We start from the raw sequence: 22,435 nt of genomic DNA, 5'->3' as shown, positions 1-22,435 counted from the left end.
AAACCTCTTTAAGGGAGCTCCTCCACTATATTAGTGATAAACCTATGGACTATACAGAAGAGGCTGAAATACCATTGAGCTCAGACAGCAGGCAGTGTATATGAACCCTACACAGCTGACAGTAGCGTTCATCTAAGCATCCCCCATCGCATAACCTAATCCCACCTACAACATGGCTACCGCCCCCCGCAGCCGTCGTCACTGTGGAGCAGCAGAAGCCGTCTCCCATCGTCATTAGTTGCCAGGTCTAACGCAAATTCTGCCTCAGCCAGCCAATCCCAGCGCTCTACGTCACCCGCCTGGAAAAGCACGCACAAGAGTGCGCAGTAAGAAACAAGACTAGACCCCACCCCTGGCGAGTAAATGGGAGGGGCCGAATGTGTGGTATATAAAGGGAGGCTGTGGGCGGCGCCTGGCAGTCCAGGGGGGTTCCTCAGGTGAAAAGGTGCGGACCCGAAAGGAGTTGCATAGAAGCCGGTAGGATGAGTTCAGGAACTCCGTACATCGGCAGCAAAATCAGCCTCATTTCCAAGGCTCAAATCCGCTATGAGGGGATCCTCTACACCATCGACACCGAGAACTCTACTGTGGCCCTAGCCAAAGGTAAAAAGAGGGAGCACCGGGCCTGGCGGTCAGGAAGGGGTGCGGGGGCTGCATTCTCCTAAAATGCGTCATAGCGCACCCTGCAGGTTGCCCTTCATTGGGGTTGCATGGCATCTTGGAAACAGCTGACGTAATGCAGGGCAGAAAACCCTCAGCAAACTGTGCACGCTAGGGGGCAGTAGAGGAGCGCCGACAACCCTCAGGGGGCGATGGGAGTGGTCGGGGCTGCTGTAGTACTCCATGTTTTGGTTCCTACTCTGTATTGAGGGTTCGGGTCCATGAATTGGGGTGCCTGACTCTCCTATTGGTTCTCCTTACTGGTGACAAGGCGGCCATGGTTGTAATGTCTGCAGTACAGTAGTGTGGTGTGCATGGGGCCCTAGGGCTTCTTAGAACTGGCAGCTTTGTGTTTACCTAGGTCACAGTGGGGGAGGGGTCCCAGATGTCGGTGACAATTTGTATTGCCCCCCCTTAGTAAGCCAGAGTATATGTGACTGGCTCTTTGATGTCTGTGTATGCAAGTTAGTTGGGGCAGGTCCATTTTAGTGGGTGACTGTATTTATAGGAGATGACTTGCTGTTTTCCAGACATGATGTAGGTCTTGCCACTCTGTAAGCAGTTCACTTCCCATTCCTAAATGTAGCCCTGTCTGCTGTTTACCACAATGTTTCCTTTCCCTATTGTCACTTAGATATCAGGGGTGGGGGATGGGGGCCTAATGCTTTTGTTAGGGTTGGAGACTTTCTTGACCAATCTCAGCTGTTCCCCCCCCCCCCCCTGACCACGTTGTTTCTCCTTGCAGTCAGGAGCATCTCCAGCATAAGGATTCCTGTGCAATGTCTTAAGTCTGGAATTCATATTGCTGAGATCAAACAGCAGATACTTATAGGTGGCTGGAAAGTCATTGAAGCTTGCCACTATAGTTCTTTTAATTGTACTTGGTTTCGGCCAAATTACTTAATCATGGAACCCTGATGGTGATATTGTGGTTAAATGGTTGCCCCATCAAGACCTTCCCTATGCATATGTACTAATGTGGGGAGGCTGACACAGGGATTCCCCTCCCCAAATAACATCATGTAATAGTACATTTCTTTTCCTTGTTTGCACTGCAGAGGAATGAGTGACGTCATAGGAGATGGACATACAACTAGCTCATCTGGGACTCTTAAATTAACGGTTCTGTCTATGATGGAACAAGTCTATTACCAAAGACCATCATGTCACCTAGCCCTGCAGATAGATGGCATAGTTACCTGCTTCATATGGTGTCTCCCCCTCATGAATAGATGCTTTGCTATTTTTGTCATTATGAAAATTAACCCTTAACTTCCTCGTTGTTCCAAATCTCACTTGCATATTGACAAAACAGGGATATAGCCACAGTCTGTTCTTGCTGTAATAACTATTTTTTTTTCCCCCTCCTAATGGTGTTTACAGTGCGATCCTTTGGGACTGAAGACCGTCCAACTGACCGCCCTGCGCCTCCCCGTGAAGAGGTGTATGAGTATATAATATTCAGGGGTAGTGACATCAAAGACATTACGGTGTGTGAACCTCCAAAAGCCCAACATGCTTTACCCCAAGATCCAGCCATTGTCCAGGTATGGCAACACTAATGGGACTTGAGCTGCAGTGGATCATTCTAGTTGAAAGACTATTGTAGGAAGTGCTAGCTCTTGGGTTCTGTCCCAAAAAGATGCAGCTAAGATCAGCTAACACTGGATTCACACCAGCACTTGCTTTCTATTTGGGTATTCTATCCCCCATTGAAAAATGTGAAGGAACCTTTCTGCCTGAAAAATATGGTGAGAAACCTGGCTGACCCATTATAGTCTGAGGTTCATGAGTTTCTGCAGGTAACTGCTTTTTAAGTGGATTGACTTTCCAATTTTCCGGACCCAGAGAGCATGTGTGAACCTAGCGGCAACATGTGTATTGGAGCCGGATTCCACTTCCTTTCTAGAGATATGCAAACTGTGGCAATCCATTCTCCCTACTCTACATTGTAACTCTGCAACAATGTTCTTTAGAGTAAGGGAGTGATAATAATTCTGTGGAAAGACCATCCTATAACTGCTACTCACATGCAGAGACTCATAAGTGATAAATAGAAGTTTTCTGGGTAACTTGGTCAATATAGAACATGCCAGTAGGGAGACTGAGGGATGCCCAATGAGCAGTTATGATGGGGAGCATCTTGTCTACTGGTTAGCCAGGTCTAGTCACATAAAGCACATTCTGGTGGATTTGTTCTACTGCTCTAAATGTGGCCACACTAGATTTTCCATAAAAAACTTTCTAGATCCTTTCTGCAGCATCTTGTGTACCCTTCTCCTTTATACATTTGGTCATTTCAAAATTGGAAAGCTTTGTAGTGTATGATGTAGAGCTCATCCATTGCATTCAGGAAGGGCTCTATCCCTCAGTACTCAACAGCAGAGCATTTCTGGGCCACTAGTGGAAAGCTGGTTACATGCATGCAGCTCTAGACATGACAGAACATGGATCTGACGTTTAGGTGGTGGGCATTGAAATGGTTAATTTCTGCTCCTCCCGGCTCATGTGTTATAAAACGTGCAGCGGGTGAGAGAAGCTGTTTAAAATGCCTTTGCTAGATTTAGTTTTCATTTACGTAACTTGGCCCAGAATCCCCAGTGATAACCAATTAGAAGAACTGCAAAGTCGTAATGCCATTGTGATCTTTCAGAGTACACATGCTCTCCACTTCTATTGTGGTGGTGGGTTGGGGGTTACGATTAGAAACATGTTTAACAGGTGTCGTATAAGACAATCTGGAAAGTGCTCTTGTAATATCAGTTTCAATTATTGTAAATGGGAGTGAAATAAAAATGAGAAAAATTTTGGAGAAGTCTTCAGTAGTTGATACCTTTTATTAAAGGCTAACTTAATCTAAATGGATATTATAGAACATAAAATACTGAAACTTTTTGTATAAACTTTATTTTTAAGATCTCTGCTTATGCGCAGTGAATGCTGGTGGACTGCTGCACCTTTAGTCCCAACTGGTCAAATCGTTTCCAGTCTTTGGAATGGTGAAATGTCCTAAACTGAGCTTTAGCCTTTTACCTACAGAGATACAAACGTCAGCAGCCTTAAGCTCTATTTAGATCACGTTGTTACATCTGTTTAATGGATGCAATAAAGTACGCAAAAGATGGTCATCTCTTTACATAGACTGCAGTGTTTAAAAAAATTAAAAAAGGGGAACAGGTTCCATTGCGTCTGTTTTCATTTGAAGGGCACATATGTAATACCAACTTGTCTGTGCAAAAAGGGACAGCAATGGATTTCTTTTTAATGTTGTCAATGGATGACCATCTGGTATTGTCTGTTATCTGTTAAACCTTACCAGTTTTCAGTCACTGATGACAAGCAGAGATCTTAGCTGGGTATTTGTATGACCAATTTATACATAAGGCTCAGGTCCTTTGCACGTGGTTTGTACTTTGTAAATGGGTCTAAAAGTGGTGCTCTGACTTTGCGATTTTAAGGGATACCATCATTAGAATCCTTTTTTTTAACATGTCAGAATAGCTTTTAAGAAATCCTATTCTTTTACCTTTTTCTGATCCTTGCTGCCGTTCCTCAGAAACTTCTTATTTCTTCCATATGTAAATGAGTTTTCAGACAGCACAGGGGGTTGTCCCCTGTGCTGTCTGAAAACTCTCCAGCGATGCCGCATCTTCATCCAAAAGTGCTGACTGCGCATATTTGGCCATTTTCCTGTGGCTGAACTGGTGCTTGTGTAAGAGGCCACAGGAAAATGGCCAACAGATATGTGCAGTCAGTGCTTTTGGATGAAGAGGTGGCCAGTAAAGGTGGAGGTATTGCTGGAGAGTTTTCGAATAGCACAGGGGATGCCCCCTATGCTGTCTGAGAACTCATTTACATATGGAAGAAATAAGAAGAAATTTCTCAGGAACAACAACGTGGATCAGAAACAAAGGTAAAAGAATATCCTTGTGTTCTTGGTGTGTAAAAAAACAAACAAACAAAAACCCTTAACTCAAATATCTCTTTGCTGCATTTTTTTCATCACTTATATGCTAGAAGGATTTTCTCATGAGCATAAAATGTTTAATTTGTACACCATTAAGTTAAACCTTTTTTGAAAGTACAGTATAAGTAATATGTATGGAGTTTTACTTATTCTCAAGTTATCTTGAATGTGAATCTTTTTTCTTGATCAGTTGCCAATGGATACTTCCATGAATGTAGGAACTTTCAATGGTTTGGTTGTCAGAAACTGTCATGATTTCCTTATTGTGGTCTGTTTATCTTCACATGTATGTAGTCAATGCCTGATAACCTGATCACAATAAGGAAAAGTTGGACAAGTACCAAACATAGAAAGTTCCAGTATTCATGGTTGTGTCCACTGGCAACTTATCATGACAGTGAATGTCACCACTAAGATGGCTAACTCTGCAAAGTTAATATATGTATTTATGAAATGTAGAACTTCTATCTACAAAATTAAATATGGTTGGATGTGGGGAATAGCCCTTTAAGAAAGTTGCAGAGTGTTTATTTTACACATAAAGGGGTATTCTAGCTGTAGGAAGTGGTGGCAAACTTTGGGTCTTCCACAACTGGTGTTTGCTTATGGGATGTCAACCACTGTCAAAACAGCATAAAAGTTGTGTAGATCAGGTTAGTAACATTAGTTTGAGACAAAAGGTCATGTTCTCTGTTACTGAGAAACTTTCCAGATGCAAATGATATTAAAGGGGCTCTATCAGCAAAATCATGCTGATAGAGCCCCACATATGCGTGCATAGCCTTTAAAAAGGCTATTCAGGCACCGTAAATGTTAAATTAAACTACCTCCCAGTTTTAAAATAATAACTTAAAAAAGAATGTGCTCTACTTACGGAACGTGCACCCTGGGCGGGCATTCAGGGCGTGTCTTCATCTTCTTCCACGCCTCTTCTTCCTCTGACGTCTTCGGGTCCCGTCCTCCTCCAGCGCTTGCTCGCGGACACTGATAAAAAAAAAATAGCCCGGGCGCATGCGCAGTAGCACGCGGCTTCTACTACGACTACTGCGCATGCGCCCGGGCTATTTTTTTTTATCAGTGTCCGCGAGCAAGCGCCGGAGGAGGACGGGACCCGAAGACGTCAGAGGAAGAAGAGGTGGGGAAGAAGACTGCGCACCCTGAATGCCCGCCCAGGGTGCACGTTCCGTAAGTAGAGAACATTCTTTTTTAAGTTATTTTAAAACTGGGGGGTAGTTTAATTTAACATTTACGGTGCCTGAATAGCCTTTTTAAAGGCTATGCATGCATATGTGGGGCTCGATCAGCATGATTTTGCTGATAGAGCCCCTTTAAGGGCAGCTGTCTTCATATATGGCTTCTACCAATGTCTCTCCTGAACAGACAGGTCCTCTTAGAGCCTGTCATGGCTTCCTAAATCACTACACCCTTGGTGACCCAAAGAGCTCACTGGCTTATGGAATAAAATATTCCCTTTGGCAGCAAGATTGCACTTTAGTGAACATGCCTCTTCAACATGATCTGCAGTTTAAAAGCGCCTTTTATGCTGGAAGACTCCTTTATCCTCACATTTCCATATGGATATTATTCTCATAATGGATTTTTACGGTATGTACAATGACATTACTTTTTCCTTAATCTCCTTTGTAGTCATCCCTGGGCTCTGCCTCTTCCTCATCCTACCAGCCTTCTGTGCCTTACAGCCCGTTTCGAGGCATGCCGTCATATGGCCAGCTAGCAGCCTCCTCTCTTCTCAACCAGCAGTATGCTGCCTCCTTGGGTCTAGGTATGTAGTTTGGTTTATTGCTGGATTTTTCTGTAACTGAACAATGCACCAACTGAGGGGCCAGCTCTCAGAATTACTAGTTTCTGCTCTTTTCCGCTGGGACAGAATTAGCTAAGTGTCTCTGCAGGAGAGCTTAGGAGCTGTAACTTAGAGATTCGGTCTTTTGGCATGCTATGTCACTTAGTTTGGGAGATTCAGAAGTTGAATACCTGCTAAAGTGTGTCATGGTCCTAAAATTCTGGTCAATAGTTTCATCGTTTCTATTTAAACTGCCTGCATTCATGTATAAGCCTTGGCTACTCCAGACCACTTTTTTGTATCAATAATTGTTCATGATTGAGCTGCAACTACAGGCCAAAGTAACGCATTGAGTCATATGCTGTCGTGTGCACTGCAACTGTTAATAGTAAAATCGTGTAGTGCTTCAAAAAGTGCAGGTGTAGCCTCAGCGCCAGGGTCCCTTCATGGTGCAGTTTTCAGAAAGGCTTGAGTAACTTTAGGGCTAGTTCACATGGGGCATTGGATGGCTTATTTTGGTCCTGATTTTGAGACGCGGTAAGCCATGTCAGAATAGGACCAAAATGCACCTGCCACGACAGTCGCAGCTTCCCGGTCCAGAGTAGTCCCAAATGAATAGACCTAGTCCGGAGGGTGCTGCCATGAGGTGGACGCTGTGGCTGAAAGCCACGGGATCTGCCTGAAGAAAGGGCAGCTCACTTTTTTTTTTCAGTGAGCGGGAACATACTGCTCACAGAAAAAAGGAAGCTAGCAGTCTGCATAGACCTCTATTGTGAGGGGGCGGATTCTAACGTGCTTTCAGTGCCAAAATCTGCCCCCTCTTGCCCCATGTGAACGAGCCCTTATAGTGCTGTGAGATCCTGAACTACTGTGGGGCTGCTGTCCTCTTGCTTAAATTATGCTTAGAGTGCAGACATGGTATTTTGGAAACCTGCAGCCTCATAAATCATTGTTGCTGTGAGTCCAGATGGGCCACAGTTGTCAGGAGGATGTCTCCCTTCATGGGGACTGTTTTTGGACCATACATGGCCATCTCATAAGTCAAGGTCAGGGACTTGCAGGTGGAATGCAGGAACATGCTGTAGGCATCATTTACAAATGGTGATGGCGTCATGATTTTGCCAGCCATACTGTGGTTTTACTAACAATATTGTTCAGCCGCTAAAGGAGCCTATGACCACCAAAACCACTTCTAACCCACTTACGTGCACTTGTTAGGGGCATTTTGAACATACTCTTGTCAGTGCAGTCTGTCTGCTGAGATTCCAGCTTTCTCATATAGAAATGAGCTGTTTGGTGTTTTCAGGGCAGGTCACATTTACTGGTTGCTGCAAATTGCTGCCTATAGGACATACCAGTCTTTTACTTCTGGGGTGGCACTAGGTGGTGACCACAATGAAAACCAGTCCTCCCGCAGTTGTGGCCCCAAGTACACCAAGCAGTTCACTTGTATATGGAATAAGTTGCTACAAACCTGCCATGACAGCAAGTAAGTGGTTTAGACGCAATTCTAGAAGTGGTAAACTCCCTTTTAAAGGGTTTTGGGGTCGGGCAATAAAATGTAAAATAGGGGGAAAATAGAAACTTTGGTTCCCCTGGTGCTTCATTGCTCTGGTTCTTGTTTGTGTTGTGGTAACATGGCAATGCCCCCCACGTGACAACTGCTGACACTAACCAGTCTGTCTTGTTCTGTATACCACTGAGGCCAGTGACATAGGATATATGGCTACTTCACTGCAGCAGCCAAGTAAAGACACAGTGGAGGACTGAGTAGTGGGCAAATCGGTAAATGCTGCTTGTATACTGTTTCACTTCCCCTTCTGGAAACTTTCTAGACAAACTCCTTTTAATGGCCACATAGCTTTGAGGGATGTGGTATTAACTTCCAAATCCTATTCACATGGTCTGCCTTCTCATATAAGTGGATGTGGCTCTGGCCACATGTGACTGCCTGCAGTATAAAATGCAGCCTAACTGTTATGTGGCTAGTTTTGATACAGGGAGGTTTAGTTTTCAAAAAGTGTACTGAAAAACTGCAGATAAAATCGCTAGTATTTAAAGGGGTCGTACTACCATTTTATGTATTTATTTTTCTCCTAGCACCTCCATAATAGCACTGATGGGAGATTCTCCCACTTCCCTAGGGATACAAAAGGGCATGGAACACAAATTATAAACCCCCTCCTCCAGTTTCCTATCCCTGTGGGATGCATGGACTAGATCCTGCTGGAAGATCCAGGATATAAATGTTTTTCTTACTCCTTTTCCAGTGAATCTACATGCAGAGAACAGCTCTAGGCCTGATGTCTCTGTGCAAGAACTGTAAACTTAGTACTGTCCTTCCTGACTGGATAGAAGTGCAGGATCTGTTTCACATGCAACACAACAAATGGATTTTATACTACTCTGTATCTTGATGTCTTTCAAGTAGCCTAAGACTAAGGCATGCTCTATGATGTTGGGGAGCAATGTAGGGGTCATTACAGGCTCAATTTTCAGTGTCTACCGTTACTACTGCTCTTCCAGGTCTTCACAGCTCTGCACAATATGTCTGCTCATTTAGATGACTGATTACCACAATTGTGCAGATCATGTTCAAATCCTGGCCAAGCTGAGCTTCTCCAAATACACAAGAGGGGACACTCAGTTCTAGATCTGTTTACCTCATGTGCAAACCGAGACTACAAAAGCTTACGTGGTGAACCTTGACAGTCCAGTAGAAGTGGACACCTTCTCTCAGGTTTGGTCTCCAGTATGCTTCTCCTCAGTCTGCCCTGATCTCAAGGGTGCAGGTGAAAATACAGGAGGACAAAGCCTCTTATTGTGATTGCTCCCTACCGTTCAAGGAAATCTTGGTTTCCTCTTGTTCATTGCTCAAGCATGGATCCTTTCACTTGTCCCAGGTGTCTTCAAGAGAGTAACTGGTTCTCCATCTGAAGATTCAGCAGCTTCATACTAACAGCTAAGAAATCGAATGCCTCTGATACAGTGATAGTCTCCTTCACAGTTGGGAACAAGTAACCTCAAAGATCAACTTGTGAATTTCAAATTCCTTTCTAACTTTCTCCAAGAAGGGTTCGGACTGCGGTTTTCATCCCAGAATTTCTCATGTGGACTTTTTTGCTGCAGTCTGAAACTACTTGTCTTTTTTAGGTCCATCCACCTGTTCAAGGTTATATGTAAATTGGTGCTGATTCTCTAAGTGACAACACTTTTTTCTGATTTTAAAAAAAACAAAAAAAACGGTAACCACCCTCTTGGACAATAAGCACTAACTTACAATACAACTTTTAACTCAATCAAGATGTTCAAAGCTTATGGCCCATAAAGAGACTCCAATTTTTTTTTTTTTTTTTTTTTTTATAGAAGAGTAGTAATCTTGATGTAATTCACCATGTTGTACTTGGTGACAAGTCCTCTTAAAGCGACATTCCTCATGGTTATGACAAGAGTTGGGAGCTTCAAGCCTTCTGCAGACTACCCTATTTGCTAACTTTGGATTCATTTTATTCTGTTTACTTATACACTCACCGGCCACTTTATTAGGTACACCAAGCTAGTAACGGGTTGGACCCCCTTTTGCCTTCAGAACTGCCTCAATTCTTCATGGCATAGATTCAACAAGGTGCTGGAAGCATTCCTCAGAGATTTTGGTCCATATTGACATGATGGCATCACACAGTTGCGGCAGATTTGTCGGCTGCACATCCATGATGCGAATCTCCCGTTCCACCACATCCCAAAGATGCTCTATTGGATTGAGATCTGGTGACTGGAGGCCATTGGAGTACAGTGAACTCATTGTCATGTTCAAGAAACCAGTCTGAGATGATTCCAGCTTTATGACATGGCGCATTATCCTGCTGAAAGTAGCCATCAGATGTTGGGTACATTGTGGTCATAAAGGGATGGACATGGTCAGCAACAATACTCAGGTAGGCTTTGGCGTTGTAACGATGCTCAATTGGTACCAAGGGGCCCAAAGAGTGCCAAGAAAATATTCCCCACACCATGACACCACCACCACCAGCCTGAACCGTTGATACAAGGCAGGATGGATCCATGCTTTCATGTTGACGCCAAATTCTGACCCTACCATCCGAATGTCGCAGCAGAAATCGAGACTCATCAGACCAGGCAACGTTTTTCCAATCTTCAATTGTCCAATTTCGATGAGCTTGTGCAAATTGTAGCCTCAGTTTCCTGTTCTTAGCTGAAAGGAGTGGCACCCGGTGTGGTCTTCTGCTGCTGTAGCCCATCTGCCTCAAAGTTCGACGTACTGTGCGTTCAGAGATGCTCTTCTGGCTACCTTGGTTGTAACGGGTGGCTATTTGAGTCACTGTTGCCTTTCTATCAGCTCGAACCAGTCTGGCCATTCTCCTCTGGCCTCTGGCATCAACAACGCATTTCCGCCCACAGAACTGCCGCTCACTGGATGTTTTTTCTTTTTCGGACCATTCTCTGTAAACCCTGGAGATGGTTGTGTGTGAAAATCCCAGTAGATCAGCAGTTTCTGAAATACTCAGACCAGCCCTTCTGGCACCAACAACCATGCCACGTTCAAAGGCACTCAAATCACCTTTCTTCCCCATACTGATGCTCGGTTTGAACTGGAGGAGATTGTCTTGACCATGTCTACATGCCTAAATGCATTGAGCTGCCGCCATGTGATTGGCTGATTAGAAATTAAGTGTTAACAAGCAGTTGGACAGGTGTACCTAATAAAGTGGCCGGTGAGTGTATAGCGCCATCATATTCTGCAGCATTTTGCAGATATTAATCACTGTCCCATGTAGGCCTCTCAATCTACATTTTTTTGTCATATGGAGTGTGGGAGAAAACCAGAGTACCTGGAGGAAACCTACGCAAACACGGAGTTATCCTGAGACTTCAGCTCTTTTCTGGAAGCGGTTTAAGTTTCATTGCCACCAGAAGGTAGTTATCATCTTTGTGAACACTTCATCGCAGAAATAATTTTTCTCCCTTGATTTTGGACCCTGCATCTGTTCTTTCCAGAGTTTTGAGGATGTGTCCAGCTTGATGGAGAAAAAAACAAAGCTTGGGACAGCAAGTTAACTTTCTTCTTGGTTCCTTCTGTAAAAGGCTAAATGGCTTCTTCCAGTGGGCTAAATGCTACTTCTCTACTTTACAAGGGCAGTGTCATCCTCCAGTGACAACAATATATTTGTATAGCTTGAGCAGATTTGTAGAGCTGCAACCTGCGCTTTAAAGGAATTTCCAGTTTCAGACCAATATAAGGAGGCAAATGTTTTACACTTCCAATATACTTTCTATATCTCCATCAGTTTTCTAGATCTGTTTGCTGTGATTCTGCTTACTCCCGGTGGGAAAAAATCAGTCATGTGACTTCGTCCATGGTCATGTGATGCATGCTCAGCTCGTTAGACGGATGTGATAAGTGGGCTGTGACTATAACGAGCTGTGTGCATCACATGACCATAGACTGATTTTTAGATACAGAAAGTAGTGTAAAATTGTACAACTTCTCATTCTGCAAATAACATTAGTCTCAGTATTTCTGATACTGGTCAATCCTTTAAGAACTACAATGTGGATGATCTCTAAATGCTGATCTTAGTTGAAAGTATCCATGGCATTTTTTTTTTTAATTTTATTACTTGAGCAGCTTTCCTTGTTTGTGACTAACTGGACAGTTATGGAGGAAGGTTTTTGTTTCCTGTCCCTAGGGAAGAAGCAAATTTCCCAGTGCTATTGGAGTTCTATGGAACACGATTTACTAGTAAGAGGGGCTGTTCACATGTTTGATCTTATGGATTCCAAAAAACCTGATTCTGCTAATGACTACAGTCACTTTTCCTTTCCTAGTCATGTACTCTATAGTAAGCCTTTCCCCAGTCCAAGTTGGCTGATGACAATAGATGAGTCAGCTATACAGCAAATAGAAGATATCTTCAGATTCATGTTTCATTTATGGGAAGGAATAAGTTAAATCAGCATGTTGTCTAATGCAATATAAGAGATTTTCAGGAATTAACAATGATGACACTAACCTACTAAAGGATATCTTTGTTTTGGGTGAAGTTGAATTTGAAACTGATCTGCAGCTTGCAGTAATGGTGACCTGTTCATAACATGTTGCACTGTCCATGCAGAGAAGCTGGTAAGCCCTTCGGCATCAGCCGCAGCATCCAGCTCCTCATCCTCCCCATCTCCACAGCCTGTGGCAACGGATCCTGACTTACTGGCAGAGCCCCCACACCTCTCCAAGGGTAACATGGCTGCATGTGTTGCGTATTGTTCGCATGCTATTGTCTTAGTGGTCTTGTGGATGGATAGAATAGTAGATTTTGTTCCGTCAACAACTAACACTGTTTTTGTCATTGTCAAACCATTGCTCTCTTCATACTGGACAAGTCTGCAGACTGCAAAGCAATGGGCTAAGATAGAAGGATGTAATGCCACAATTGTCCAGTGCATGACATTGAGGCATATCCATATGGGCTGGGAAGAACTATTGTGTAAAGCTATGGGTTGATCTGATCAATGTTGGCCAGAACTCACACTTGAGTAGTTGTACCATCAATTCAGATGGCAATAAGTAAACTGTATATGTATTTGAGTAACTTTGCATTAATTCCAATATTTTTGTGAGGAAACAATTTTCTACTCCCAGGTGTTCAAAATGTATAGGTCTGTGCATGTTAGTGAGGATGTCATATATTCTACGTAGAATACAGTACAACTTCTGTTGTATACTCAGTGAAAGTAGAGATGGCATTTAGGTTGGCCATGAACGGAAGCCCCATTCTTATACAGACTTCAAGAAGTGAGGAATAAAGCCATTAGATTAGCACCTCCACTCCACACTGCTGTCAGGGGATAGTAGATTTTTTTGTTTGTTTCACCACCATGGAATGGTTGCATTTATAAAATGGCTTCTCACCGACTGGAGTCTGCATGAGTATTGTCTTAGATATGCTGCTGTGTATGCCGGACTCTTCCAAGCAAAAAAAAACTTGTTTCCAATCTAAATATAATCACTGCTTTTTTCACTGAGGATGCATCAGAAGCTGTACTGTATTCTAGTAGGCATGTACAAATCTGTCTGTTTTGAACAGGAGTTTACAAGCATATTTCTGCAAGGAAACAATTTTAACAATTTATGGAGTACTCTGGTATGTACTCAGTTTAGTTATTGCCATTTGTATGGAGTGTCACACTTTACAGCAGATTCTATTGTTTCCTGTTGAAGCTGTTTAACCCCTTTAATGTATTCATCAGATTTAACACTAAATGTCCTTTAGTGGCATATGCATGTAATAGTAGTGGGGTCAACCATAAAACCTTTGTTAGCTAGAGCAGAGAGCTGCTGCAATTTAACAGCTGGCATCTGCATTACATTGTGAAATCTGGCATGTAGTACTTACTGGAGGAAAAGTGAGCATGGTTTGTACAATAACTGGATGTATCTGTGCGCTTAACGTTTTGGAAGTCACATAACTGTCCATTCTGTTGCTTTTTTTTTTTTTTTTTTTTTTTTGCAGCAAGTCCATATGCCTCAAATGCGATAAATGGTTAAGAGTAAACCTACTTTTTTTTTTTTTTTTTTTTTTTTTTTTTCCTGATTAATAGTTTAAAGTATCCTTGATCCCATAAACCTTGCTTGGCTTGTCAAATGCCTAAATTACAGAGCAAGGCGATTCTTCTTTAAATATATTAGCAGTTTACCAAAGGGTTAATGACCATTATGAATTGCACTGGCTTCTATAGTAGTTTTGCTCATTGTGGATTACAGATCTGTCCTTTATGTATTGTATTTGGATAGCCAGGCATTGTATGTTTTTTCTTCAGTTAGCCAATGAATTTCCCCTTATATCTTAATGTCTGAGATCTAGAGCACTTCTTTGGGAGAGCCAATTGCTCTTTGAATTTTCTTTACACCATGTTTGATTGGTCCACGTGAAGTCTACTGGTGCACTAACTTGTTCATATGGCCTCTGGCTTCATCATTTTTTTTTTTTATTTTTTTTTTTTTTGTGCCAGGCTGGTATGTGCCAACTTCCCTCCCTGTATATGAAAACCTAGCATATATTATGCAATATAGGTTTTTCTATACCTTGGAATTCTGTAGGAGTTATGTTGAAGCGTTCTGTCAATAGGTTTATAGGTATATGTATTCCTGTGATGGAAAGTAAAAACTGAATGTGAATGGAAGTGTAATGCTGGCCATAAAACTACCCCTAACCCACTCTGGTTCTTAAATCTTACAATTAAACATGGCAGATTGTCTCCAAGCTTCCCTAAAGGCTGCTGCCCGAGTGCATCCTGCTCCTTAACTTTAGGTCATTGGTGAATTAAAATTACATGATTTTTTGCCACATGGAAGAGTCTAAATCTGTGTACATTGTAATCCCTTAGTGGTGGCTGAAGACAGCTGAATTTTGACTTCACTATTTTCATGTGAGACTCATTACAAGTTACAAGGATATTACCAGTACATGCCGGTACCTGACCATTCAGTTGGAAGGTCTTGGTTTGCTTAGTCGGCTCTGCTGAATTTTCGTGTGGCTGAAAATCTGTAAACGTGATCACCAAACCAGCTAATTGGCCAATCTGTATATACTCCCTGTACCCCTCCAGCCACAAGTTATTCCTTATCCACACAAATTTGGGGGGTTACGTTTAAGACAAGTTGGTCACCAATCTCGGAGTTAAGGTGTTGCACACCAGTCTTGAATGGAGGAGCTGGTCAATCAGATTGATCAGAATGCTGAATGTCTGCCTGAAATCTAAGGATGGCTTTTGACATGACTGCTCAGCAGCTTCACATCAATGACTTTAAATGTCACTTGCATATGACATGCGCAGTAAATGTTTTTTTTAGTAAGCATGTGAAGGGCACCACAGGAGACATGAATATATGAATGGTCAGGTACTGGTTCTAGTTTGGGTAGCAATCCCCTTGTGACAGGCTCCGATTAAGGCCCCTTGAACACTAATCCCTGCGACAGTGTGTTCTTTTTATGATTTGGTGCATCTGTTGCTTTTTGTTCTGTGCTGTTTGCAATATCCAGCTCTTGTTTTCAGTAGTCGGGCGGTAGTGATGAGGACAGTTGTATGAACTCATACAAGCGCCTATAGAAACTTGCTGTACCAATGGGCTGTCTACTGTCTTGCTAAAGTTTAGTTACTAACCTGTTTAGACTAACAATATTAATGTGAGAGCAAGCCTTGGCTGCCTGCAAGTGGAGCTAAACCACAATTCCCTCAATGTCTACCAGTCAATGATCTTTCAAGTAGCTTCAAACACTCAATTTCATAGGCGGTAAAGCTGTAATGGTGGATGGCGCAGGCGCCTAGTTATACAGATGTAACCCAGGAATTGTGGCGTCTATGGCAAAGCCTGAAGACCATGAAATCCTTATATTTTGGAGAGGTTGTACAAGATAATAGAATTGATGCTTTTTGAAAGTGTGCCACAATTGTCAAGGTTGTGTGGTGTGGCTGAAATACTGGCCAGTTTCACTTCAGTAGAGGTGAGCGGCATTAACTCACAACCCATGGCTAGGTGTGACATGGTCTCTGAAAAGTAATCTCTAATCCAGGACCATCCCTTTAAGTAGGTAAATAGCCAACAGAAAAGCTTCAGCACTTGACTGGTTGACTTCTCATCTTAGCCAACGATCTTCATTGGTAAGAATTGTCCTAAAATGGCACTTCTATTGCGGGCAGCTCAACTTCCTCTGTTAAAACCTTCCTAAAGAGATACTGAGATTACTGATAGGGTTTCCTATGCCAGCTCTTTGCAAATTTTGACTGAAATCTTCACTTTCCTACCCACAGCTGGTTTCCCATCGATCCCAGTTAGGAAAAGTCCAATGGTAGAGCAAGCTGTCCAGACTGGACCAATAGAGACTATGGCTCAAAAGAAGCTGCAACCAGCAAAGGGACCACCTGTGAGCCAGCGGGGGAACAGACAGGCCCAGACATCAAGCCAGCCTGCACCAATAAGTGGTAAATGGTCAATTTTGGGGCACTCTGATGTGGCATCTCTGAATCTGATCACTTTGTATAAATGAATAAGGCAAGCCCCCTTAAAACGTAGTTTTCCATTGTCTTTCTGTAGGGAGTCTTAGTATTCATACTAGGCAGTGCCATCTGCACTGTATAACCCGGTTTGTCATTTATGTAGAACCCCTTCAGTCTACTTTTGATTTCTTTCAGTATCACCTCAGGCTGCACCGACACAGAATATGGTCAATGATGAGAATAGACGACCCCAGAGACGGAGGTCAGGTAAAATTATGGGGTGTGGTGGTAACTTTACTTGGGGTGATCATGGGTGCAGAGACCTAAACGATATTCCCTGGGTCTTCAGCAGATATTCCCAAGGGAAGCTAAGGCCAGCCACCTATAGGGTGAATGTAGTATGATATTGCACCAATTCAGACAGGTGGGCAACCATATAGTTCATTGCTTGGCCAAGTCTGCCAAAAAGGAAGACGAGCTCATAGGACAGGGTACCTGACCAGGATCTCCCCTTAACATCCTTAAAGGGAGGGAAGTCTAGTCTATATAAACACTTAACCATTACATAATACACTCCATTATACTGTTTCATTGCCCCTTTTTCAAGACCTCTGCTTGCTTTCAGTGAAAAGTATACCTACTCGTATTTGGAAGTTGAAAATATTCCTGTCCAGACAGGAAATAATTTGCTACGTTACACTAATATAGTGTAACAAACTACAACTGTGTTGAAAATTGAACAAATTTGGGACAGTTTTCAGCTTTTGAAAAGCAGGGTGTTTTACAGACAGCAAGTGGATCTTGATAAGATATATTGTAAATGCCTTCTATTAAACTCCCTTCCTTTTCTCTGAGTCCTACAAACTTTTTAAAGGAACTATGGGCTCTACATTAACTACTCTAACCTACTGTGATTGTACAGGGAACAGAAGGGCCAGGAATCGCTCCCGTGGACAGAACCGGCCAACCACAGTCAAAGAAAATGCTATAAAATTTGATGGGGATTTTGATTTTGAGAGCGCAAACGCTCAATTTAACCGGGAAGAACTGGATAAAGAATTCAAGGATAAGCTGAACTTTAAAGGTAGTGACCGGCTATATATGGGGTCTTCTGATAATGCTGCCATGCTGGATTACACAATTGCTTCTCCATTGCAGATGACAAGCCTGAGAAGGACGGTGAGGAGAAGGGAGACTCTGGAGTGGAAACCCAGAATAGTGATGGGAATCCAGAGGAAGATCCCCTGGGACCTAATATATACTATGACCGCACTAAGTCTTTTTTCGATAATATTTCTTCAGAGATGAAATCCAGGTAGATGCAGAAGTCTCAGATGACGGCTATTGATGGAGCTAAAATCTTGTTCTCAATTTACTCCTATTTCTAGTCTGTCTTTGAAAAAGTGGATGGCATGCCATATTAACAATGAAAACGCAGATATGGATAAGACTCTTAAATAAAGCAACACAATTAGTCACTTAATAGTCGTCCACACCCTGAACTATAAAGAAGGGCAGCACTCTTAAGCTTTTGCATGGTTATGTCAACCAGCAAATTGAGACAAACCTCTAGTAGCCTGAGCTCCTGTTCTGCATGTTTTCCTCTAAGATGACTACCATAGTATGTGGAGAGACAGACCACAATACAAATCAAAAAGCTGTGCTGACACTGAATTCTGTAGCCTTAAGATCTGAAATTTCCAGGCACTCAATACTAGTTCAAAGTGCAGTATTAGCATATTACAGATTGTAACACAAGTAATATGTACACAGGGGAGCAATTTATCACTTCATCTATGGCAGGAAACTGGCAGATGTGGTGCAAGGCCATATTTGCACCAAAGACTCAATGTCACCTTGTGAGATACTGGGCAGATGAAGGTACACTGCAGCAGAGATGCATTCACCTATCTGACTTTAACTCAAGCCTGAAAACTTGCATTATGCCAGATATGACAGCTCCTGACTGGCATAGATTTCATTTTTGGTGCACACGCCCTCCTGTGGTGGCTCATAATTAAGAGGCTGAACTGTTTTGTGCAGTGTTTGCAGAAGTGCCAGATTGACTAGTACATTATGTGCTGGTATTAAATTGCCTGTAGTGTTAAATAGTAAGCCCTGCCCCCACATATACCAGTCTTTTGGCACCAGAATTCTAGTCCATTTGGGCAGTATGCATGTGACTCAACAGCAAAATAGTGAGTGCAATTCTGAAGTATTAAATGTACCTCAAAATTGGTGCTAGGTCCCATAATATATCAAGAAATGTGTTGTTTCTAGTGTGTAAAATGCATCTCCATTAAAAACCTGACTACTTGCCTTGTCTGCAGACGTACCACGTGGGCAGAGGAAAAAAAGCTGAACACAGAAACTTTCGGAGTCTCTGGAAGATTCCGCCGAGGCCGCAGCTTTCGTGGTGGATTCAGAGGAGGAAGGGGTGGTTCTGCTCCACGAAGAAATCAGACAATGCAGAGGGCTGGCACTGGGAGAGTGTGAAGACTTCTGTCATAAGATGGACAAAAAGGGGTTTGCGTGTCCCTTAATTGGACTAGTCTTCCATAAGTTCTGCCCCCTCCCCTCAAAACGCGTTGTAGCATCTCTGTAACCCTGCACTGGGCAGGATATGACCCTGCATTGCTTTCATCCATGTAACACTGGTTTGTTTAGGCTACAGATTGGACTTGGCACAGAAGTGTGTGTGTATAGGAGACATTGCAGTGCTTTATCTTATAAGGGGATATGTGGTACTTCAGCTAAGGTGAGCAGTTATGTTTTGGACCTCAGACGGGAGACTTTTTTTGTTCTGTACTTTTAATGTGTATTTTTGCCGCTGACTTCCCTTTTAGTGAGGGGGTTTTAATGCCTTTTTCATGCTCAGATGAGTGATCTGCTCACCCACCCCCTTACGTGTTTATGTTGGGACATAACTTGAGTATTCAACTGTGTACCAAAGCAGTTTCATTTCTAGGTGATGGGTACAACTTCACCCCCTCACTCTTTATTTGTTTTTTTTTTTTTTTGTCAAAGCACTTTGCTCTGTTCTCACAATGTTAGCCGGGTAGGAAGGCTATGCGTGTGCATAAATGACCGATGTTCTTGTAATGCTGGCCACGACTGCTAGCCAACTGCCGTCACTGTTTAATCAGGTATACTGGCCCTGCAGCCCTAAAATACAAAACCTCTTCCATATGGAGATCTGGTTTGGGGTTGTAGTCGCAGGTCATGCAACTCTTCTGCTAAGTTCTGCCAAAACACAGCATGACTTCAGAGCTACTCTAGCGATAAAATACCACAAGATGACAGTTTGCATGAGATCAATCTTTTTCTTTTCTTTTTGACATTGATGCACTTAACCCGGTATTGTTAAACGTTCTGCAAATGACCATTTTTAAGTTATATAAGAAATTTAATTTAAGAAAGTGTCTTTATTTTTGTAGAATCCTGGTGCTGAAAACCAGTAGCCCATGGGGATGTGATTTGAATTGTAATCTACCAATAAATCTACAACCATTTGACTTCTGTTGTATTTATTTGGCCTCTGGATTAAAATAGACCATTATTGGTTGAACTGTTAAAGGGTTGTCCAGGAAGTATTTATCCACTTGCCTGGATCTGGGGGTTTTGGCAACATCATGATGCAGGTCATGTGATTGGATGTAGTGTTCAGCTCACTGGATTGCTCTGTGCCCCCTCCCTGATCTTAACTATAGTAAAGCTATTCCCATAGCACAGGTGATTAGATGAAGGAAGGGGGGGAGGGCAGTGCACAGACCCAGGGAGCCAAAGGTTGCATTCACACGGAGGAAAATGGTGAGGAATTTGGTGTGGAATTTCAGCATTAAAAAAGGCCTCCCATTCCTCACCATGTTCCTCTGTTGTGAATGCACCCATAGGCTGCCCCTGATCAGATTCAGGTGGTGTCCATCAAAATACTCCCCGGACAACACAGGCAGTTCTATACATATGAGAGATGTTGACCAAACCAGATGTTTTCAATGGGACTTGCCTATTTTCACAGATTTCAGGTAAAGGGACCTGATCCTTGTCATACATAAGCCACCAGTGGCAGAGGGTAACTCTGCTGGCCATTAAAAACTCATAGATGCTTGGCCGAGTAGTGAATAGTGGCAGGTGTTTAGAAGAGCCATTGGCTTGTGAAGACTGAAAACATTGAACACTGATCAGTCATGGCTGTTACAAGCAATCATGCTATTGTGAACAACCTTAGAGGTCACACTTTATCAATCTTACACAAGCACATACACCATACACATTGAAAAGCAGTGACTAACTCAATTGAGAAGCAAGAAAAACATGCAGAATTTCACAAAGGAGACATTTGTTAAAGTATATTAGCAAATTACAGAAATCTGCAGAAAAAAAACTTGTCTAAGTTTAGTTACACTTTTTAAACACTAGTTTAGTTCTAAAATGTAAGGCTGATTCACGTGCGCCTGTTCTGTTACAGGACTCAATGGAAAAGCCTTGACCATATCGGCTGATGCTGTTGGCCACATTGACTAATGTAACTTTTTGGGTTTCTGCTTTGCTTGACAAAATGGTTGATATTAAAATGGCCTAACCTTGTTTGCACTGCTTGCCAATTGTTTAAGCTGTGTAAATGGTGTGCCACTTAAATAGGAATTTCCAAGCATTGTCCTTGGCATAGGTCATACATAAGACTGACCTGATGTTCCCCTGGCAATCTGTGAGCTCTGAAATTTGCCAAGGACAGTGTTGTGCATTTATTCTGTTGCTGCGCTTATTGTTGCAGCTTGGGCCATGTGGTGATAAACACAGATCATGTGATGTCTTGAAGTGGCACTCAAAATGTTTCCCTCCAGAAGGTCATCAGACTTTGGCGATCAGTTGCCATGCCAGCTGGGGGCCTATTGAAGCCTTCCAGGACTATTACTATAGCTCTATTTCTCTGCCAAATGCAAAGTGTAATAGAGGTCAGTGGCTTGCTTGCAGTATTATATGGGCAATCAGCTCCCCTTAGGGATTCTGAAAATAAGTGAAAAAAACCCTCAAATTGCCCCCTATCTATATGCATTTTTGAGATGGGGAATACCTAAACTGTTAAAGGGGTTGTCCAGGATAAGTGAATAATTTAAACAAGCACCTCCCTCCAACTTTCTAAATTGTTTACAATTCTTAGCTTTCTGTAATATGTGGATCACATTACCTACTTTTTTTTTTTTTTTTTTTTGCCTTTCTGCATACATTCCGGGGTCTTGGTCCAATTGATATCTGCACCCTGGAACATCAGGGGAAAGAAGCCTGCCCCAGCCCCCTATGCATACAGTTCCTTACAAAATTCATATCGTATTCATACCCCTTCAACTTTGTCACATTCCAACCACAAAATTAAAATATGTAAGGGAGCGTTCACACTACCGTCGGTGTCCGACAGGTAGTGTCCGCTCAGAATCTGTCACGCACCCGATGCCCATTGCAATAAATGACAGGTGTCACAGACACAGCTAGTGTCCGCTCCTAATGTCAGTGACAGATTTTGAGCGGACACTAGCAGTGGACACCTCCTGTCGGACACTGACGGTAGTGTGAATGCCCCCTTATTGAGATTTTAAGTGATAGACCAACACAAAGTAGAAGATAAGTGTGAAATGGAGGAAGAAAAAATATACATGTTTTCAAAATTTTATCAAATATCTGAAGTGTGGTGTGCAAAAGTGTTCATCCCCCTGTACTCAAATCGCTAAATAAAATCCAGTCCAATCAATTTCCCTCAGAAGTCACTTAGTTAATAGGCCAGTTGTGTGTACTTTAGTGTCAGTATAAATACAGCTGTTCTGTGAAGGCCTCAGGTTTGTTAGAGAACACTAGTGAACAAACACAATCATGGAGACCAAGGAACTCACTAGACAGGTCAGTGATAAATTTGTGGCGAAGTTTAACCCCTTCCTGCCTATGGCACGTTTTGACTTCCTGACAGCTCAATCTTTCAAAACTGACGTGTCACTTTGTGGCAA

General features: G+C 42.6%; 1 protein-coding gene across 3 annotated transcripts; it reads left to right on the top strand.

Annotated features, from left to right (window-relative positions):
- Positions 1–402: 402 nt before the first annotated feature.
- On the top strand, positions 403–19,954 carry LSM14B (LSM family member 14B). Of its 3 annotated transcripts, XM_075277031.1 has the most exons (9): positions 403–603; positions 2,044–2,207; positions 6,275–6,410; positions 12,563–12,679; positions 16,254–16,424; positions 16,635–16,706; positions 17,362–17,523; positions 17,598–17,754; positions 18,770–19,954. In XM_075277031.1, the coding sequence occupies exons 1-9, from the start codon at positions 483–485 to the stop codon at positions 18,933–18,935; spliced, it is 1,266 nt and encodes a 421-aa protein (XP_075133132.1). In that variant the 5' UTR covers positions 403–482; the 3' UTR covers positions 18,936–19,954. The 3 variants fall into 3 exon arrangements, with proteins under 3 accessions (XP_075133132.1, XP_075133134.1, XP_075133133.1); XM_075277033.1 differs by lacking the exon at positions 12,563–12,679; XM_075277032.1 differs by lacking the exon at positions 16,635–16,706.
- Positions 19,955–22,435: the final 2,481 nt, after the last annotated feature.

The sequence above is a fragment of the Leptodactylus fuscus genome, chromosome 6 (assembly GCF_031893055.1).
Source record: "Leptodactylus fuscus isolate aLepFus1 chromosome 6, aLepFus1.hap2, whole genome shotgun sequence".
In the NCBI taxonomy this organism is placed as follows: domain Eukaryota; kingdom Metazoa; phylum Chordata; class Amphibia; order Anura; family Leptodactylidae; genus Leptodactylus; species Leptodactylus fuscus.
This window is presented reverse-complemented; position numbering and strand designations above follow the sequence as displayed.

What these genes read in the sequence shown, in the direction of transcription:
- LSM14B (XM_075277031.1), top strand. Translation starts at nt 483, where the DNA reads ATGAGTTCAGGAACTCCGTACATCGGCAGCAAAATCAGCCTCATTTCC. An exon ending in CCAGCCTGCACCAATAAGTG is followed by an intron (nt 16,425 to 16,634) that starts GTAAATGGTCAA and finishes GATTTCTTTCAG; the next exon opens with TATCACCTCAGGCTGCACCG. An exon ending in ACCCCAGAGACGGAGGTCAG is followed by an intron (nt 16,707 to 17,361) that starts GTAAAATTATGG and finishes GTGATTGTACAG; the next exon opens with GGAACAGAAGGGCCAGGAAT.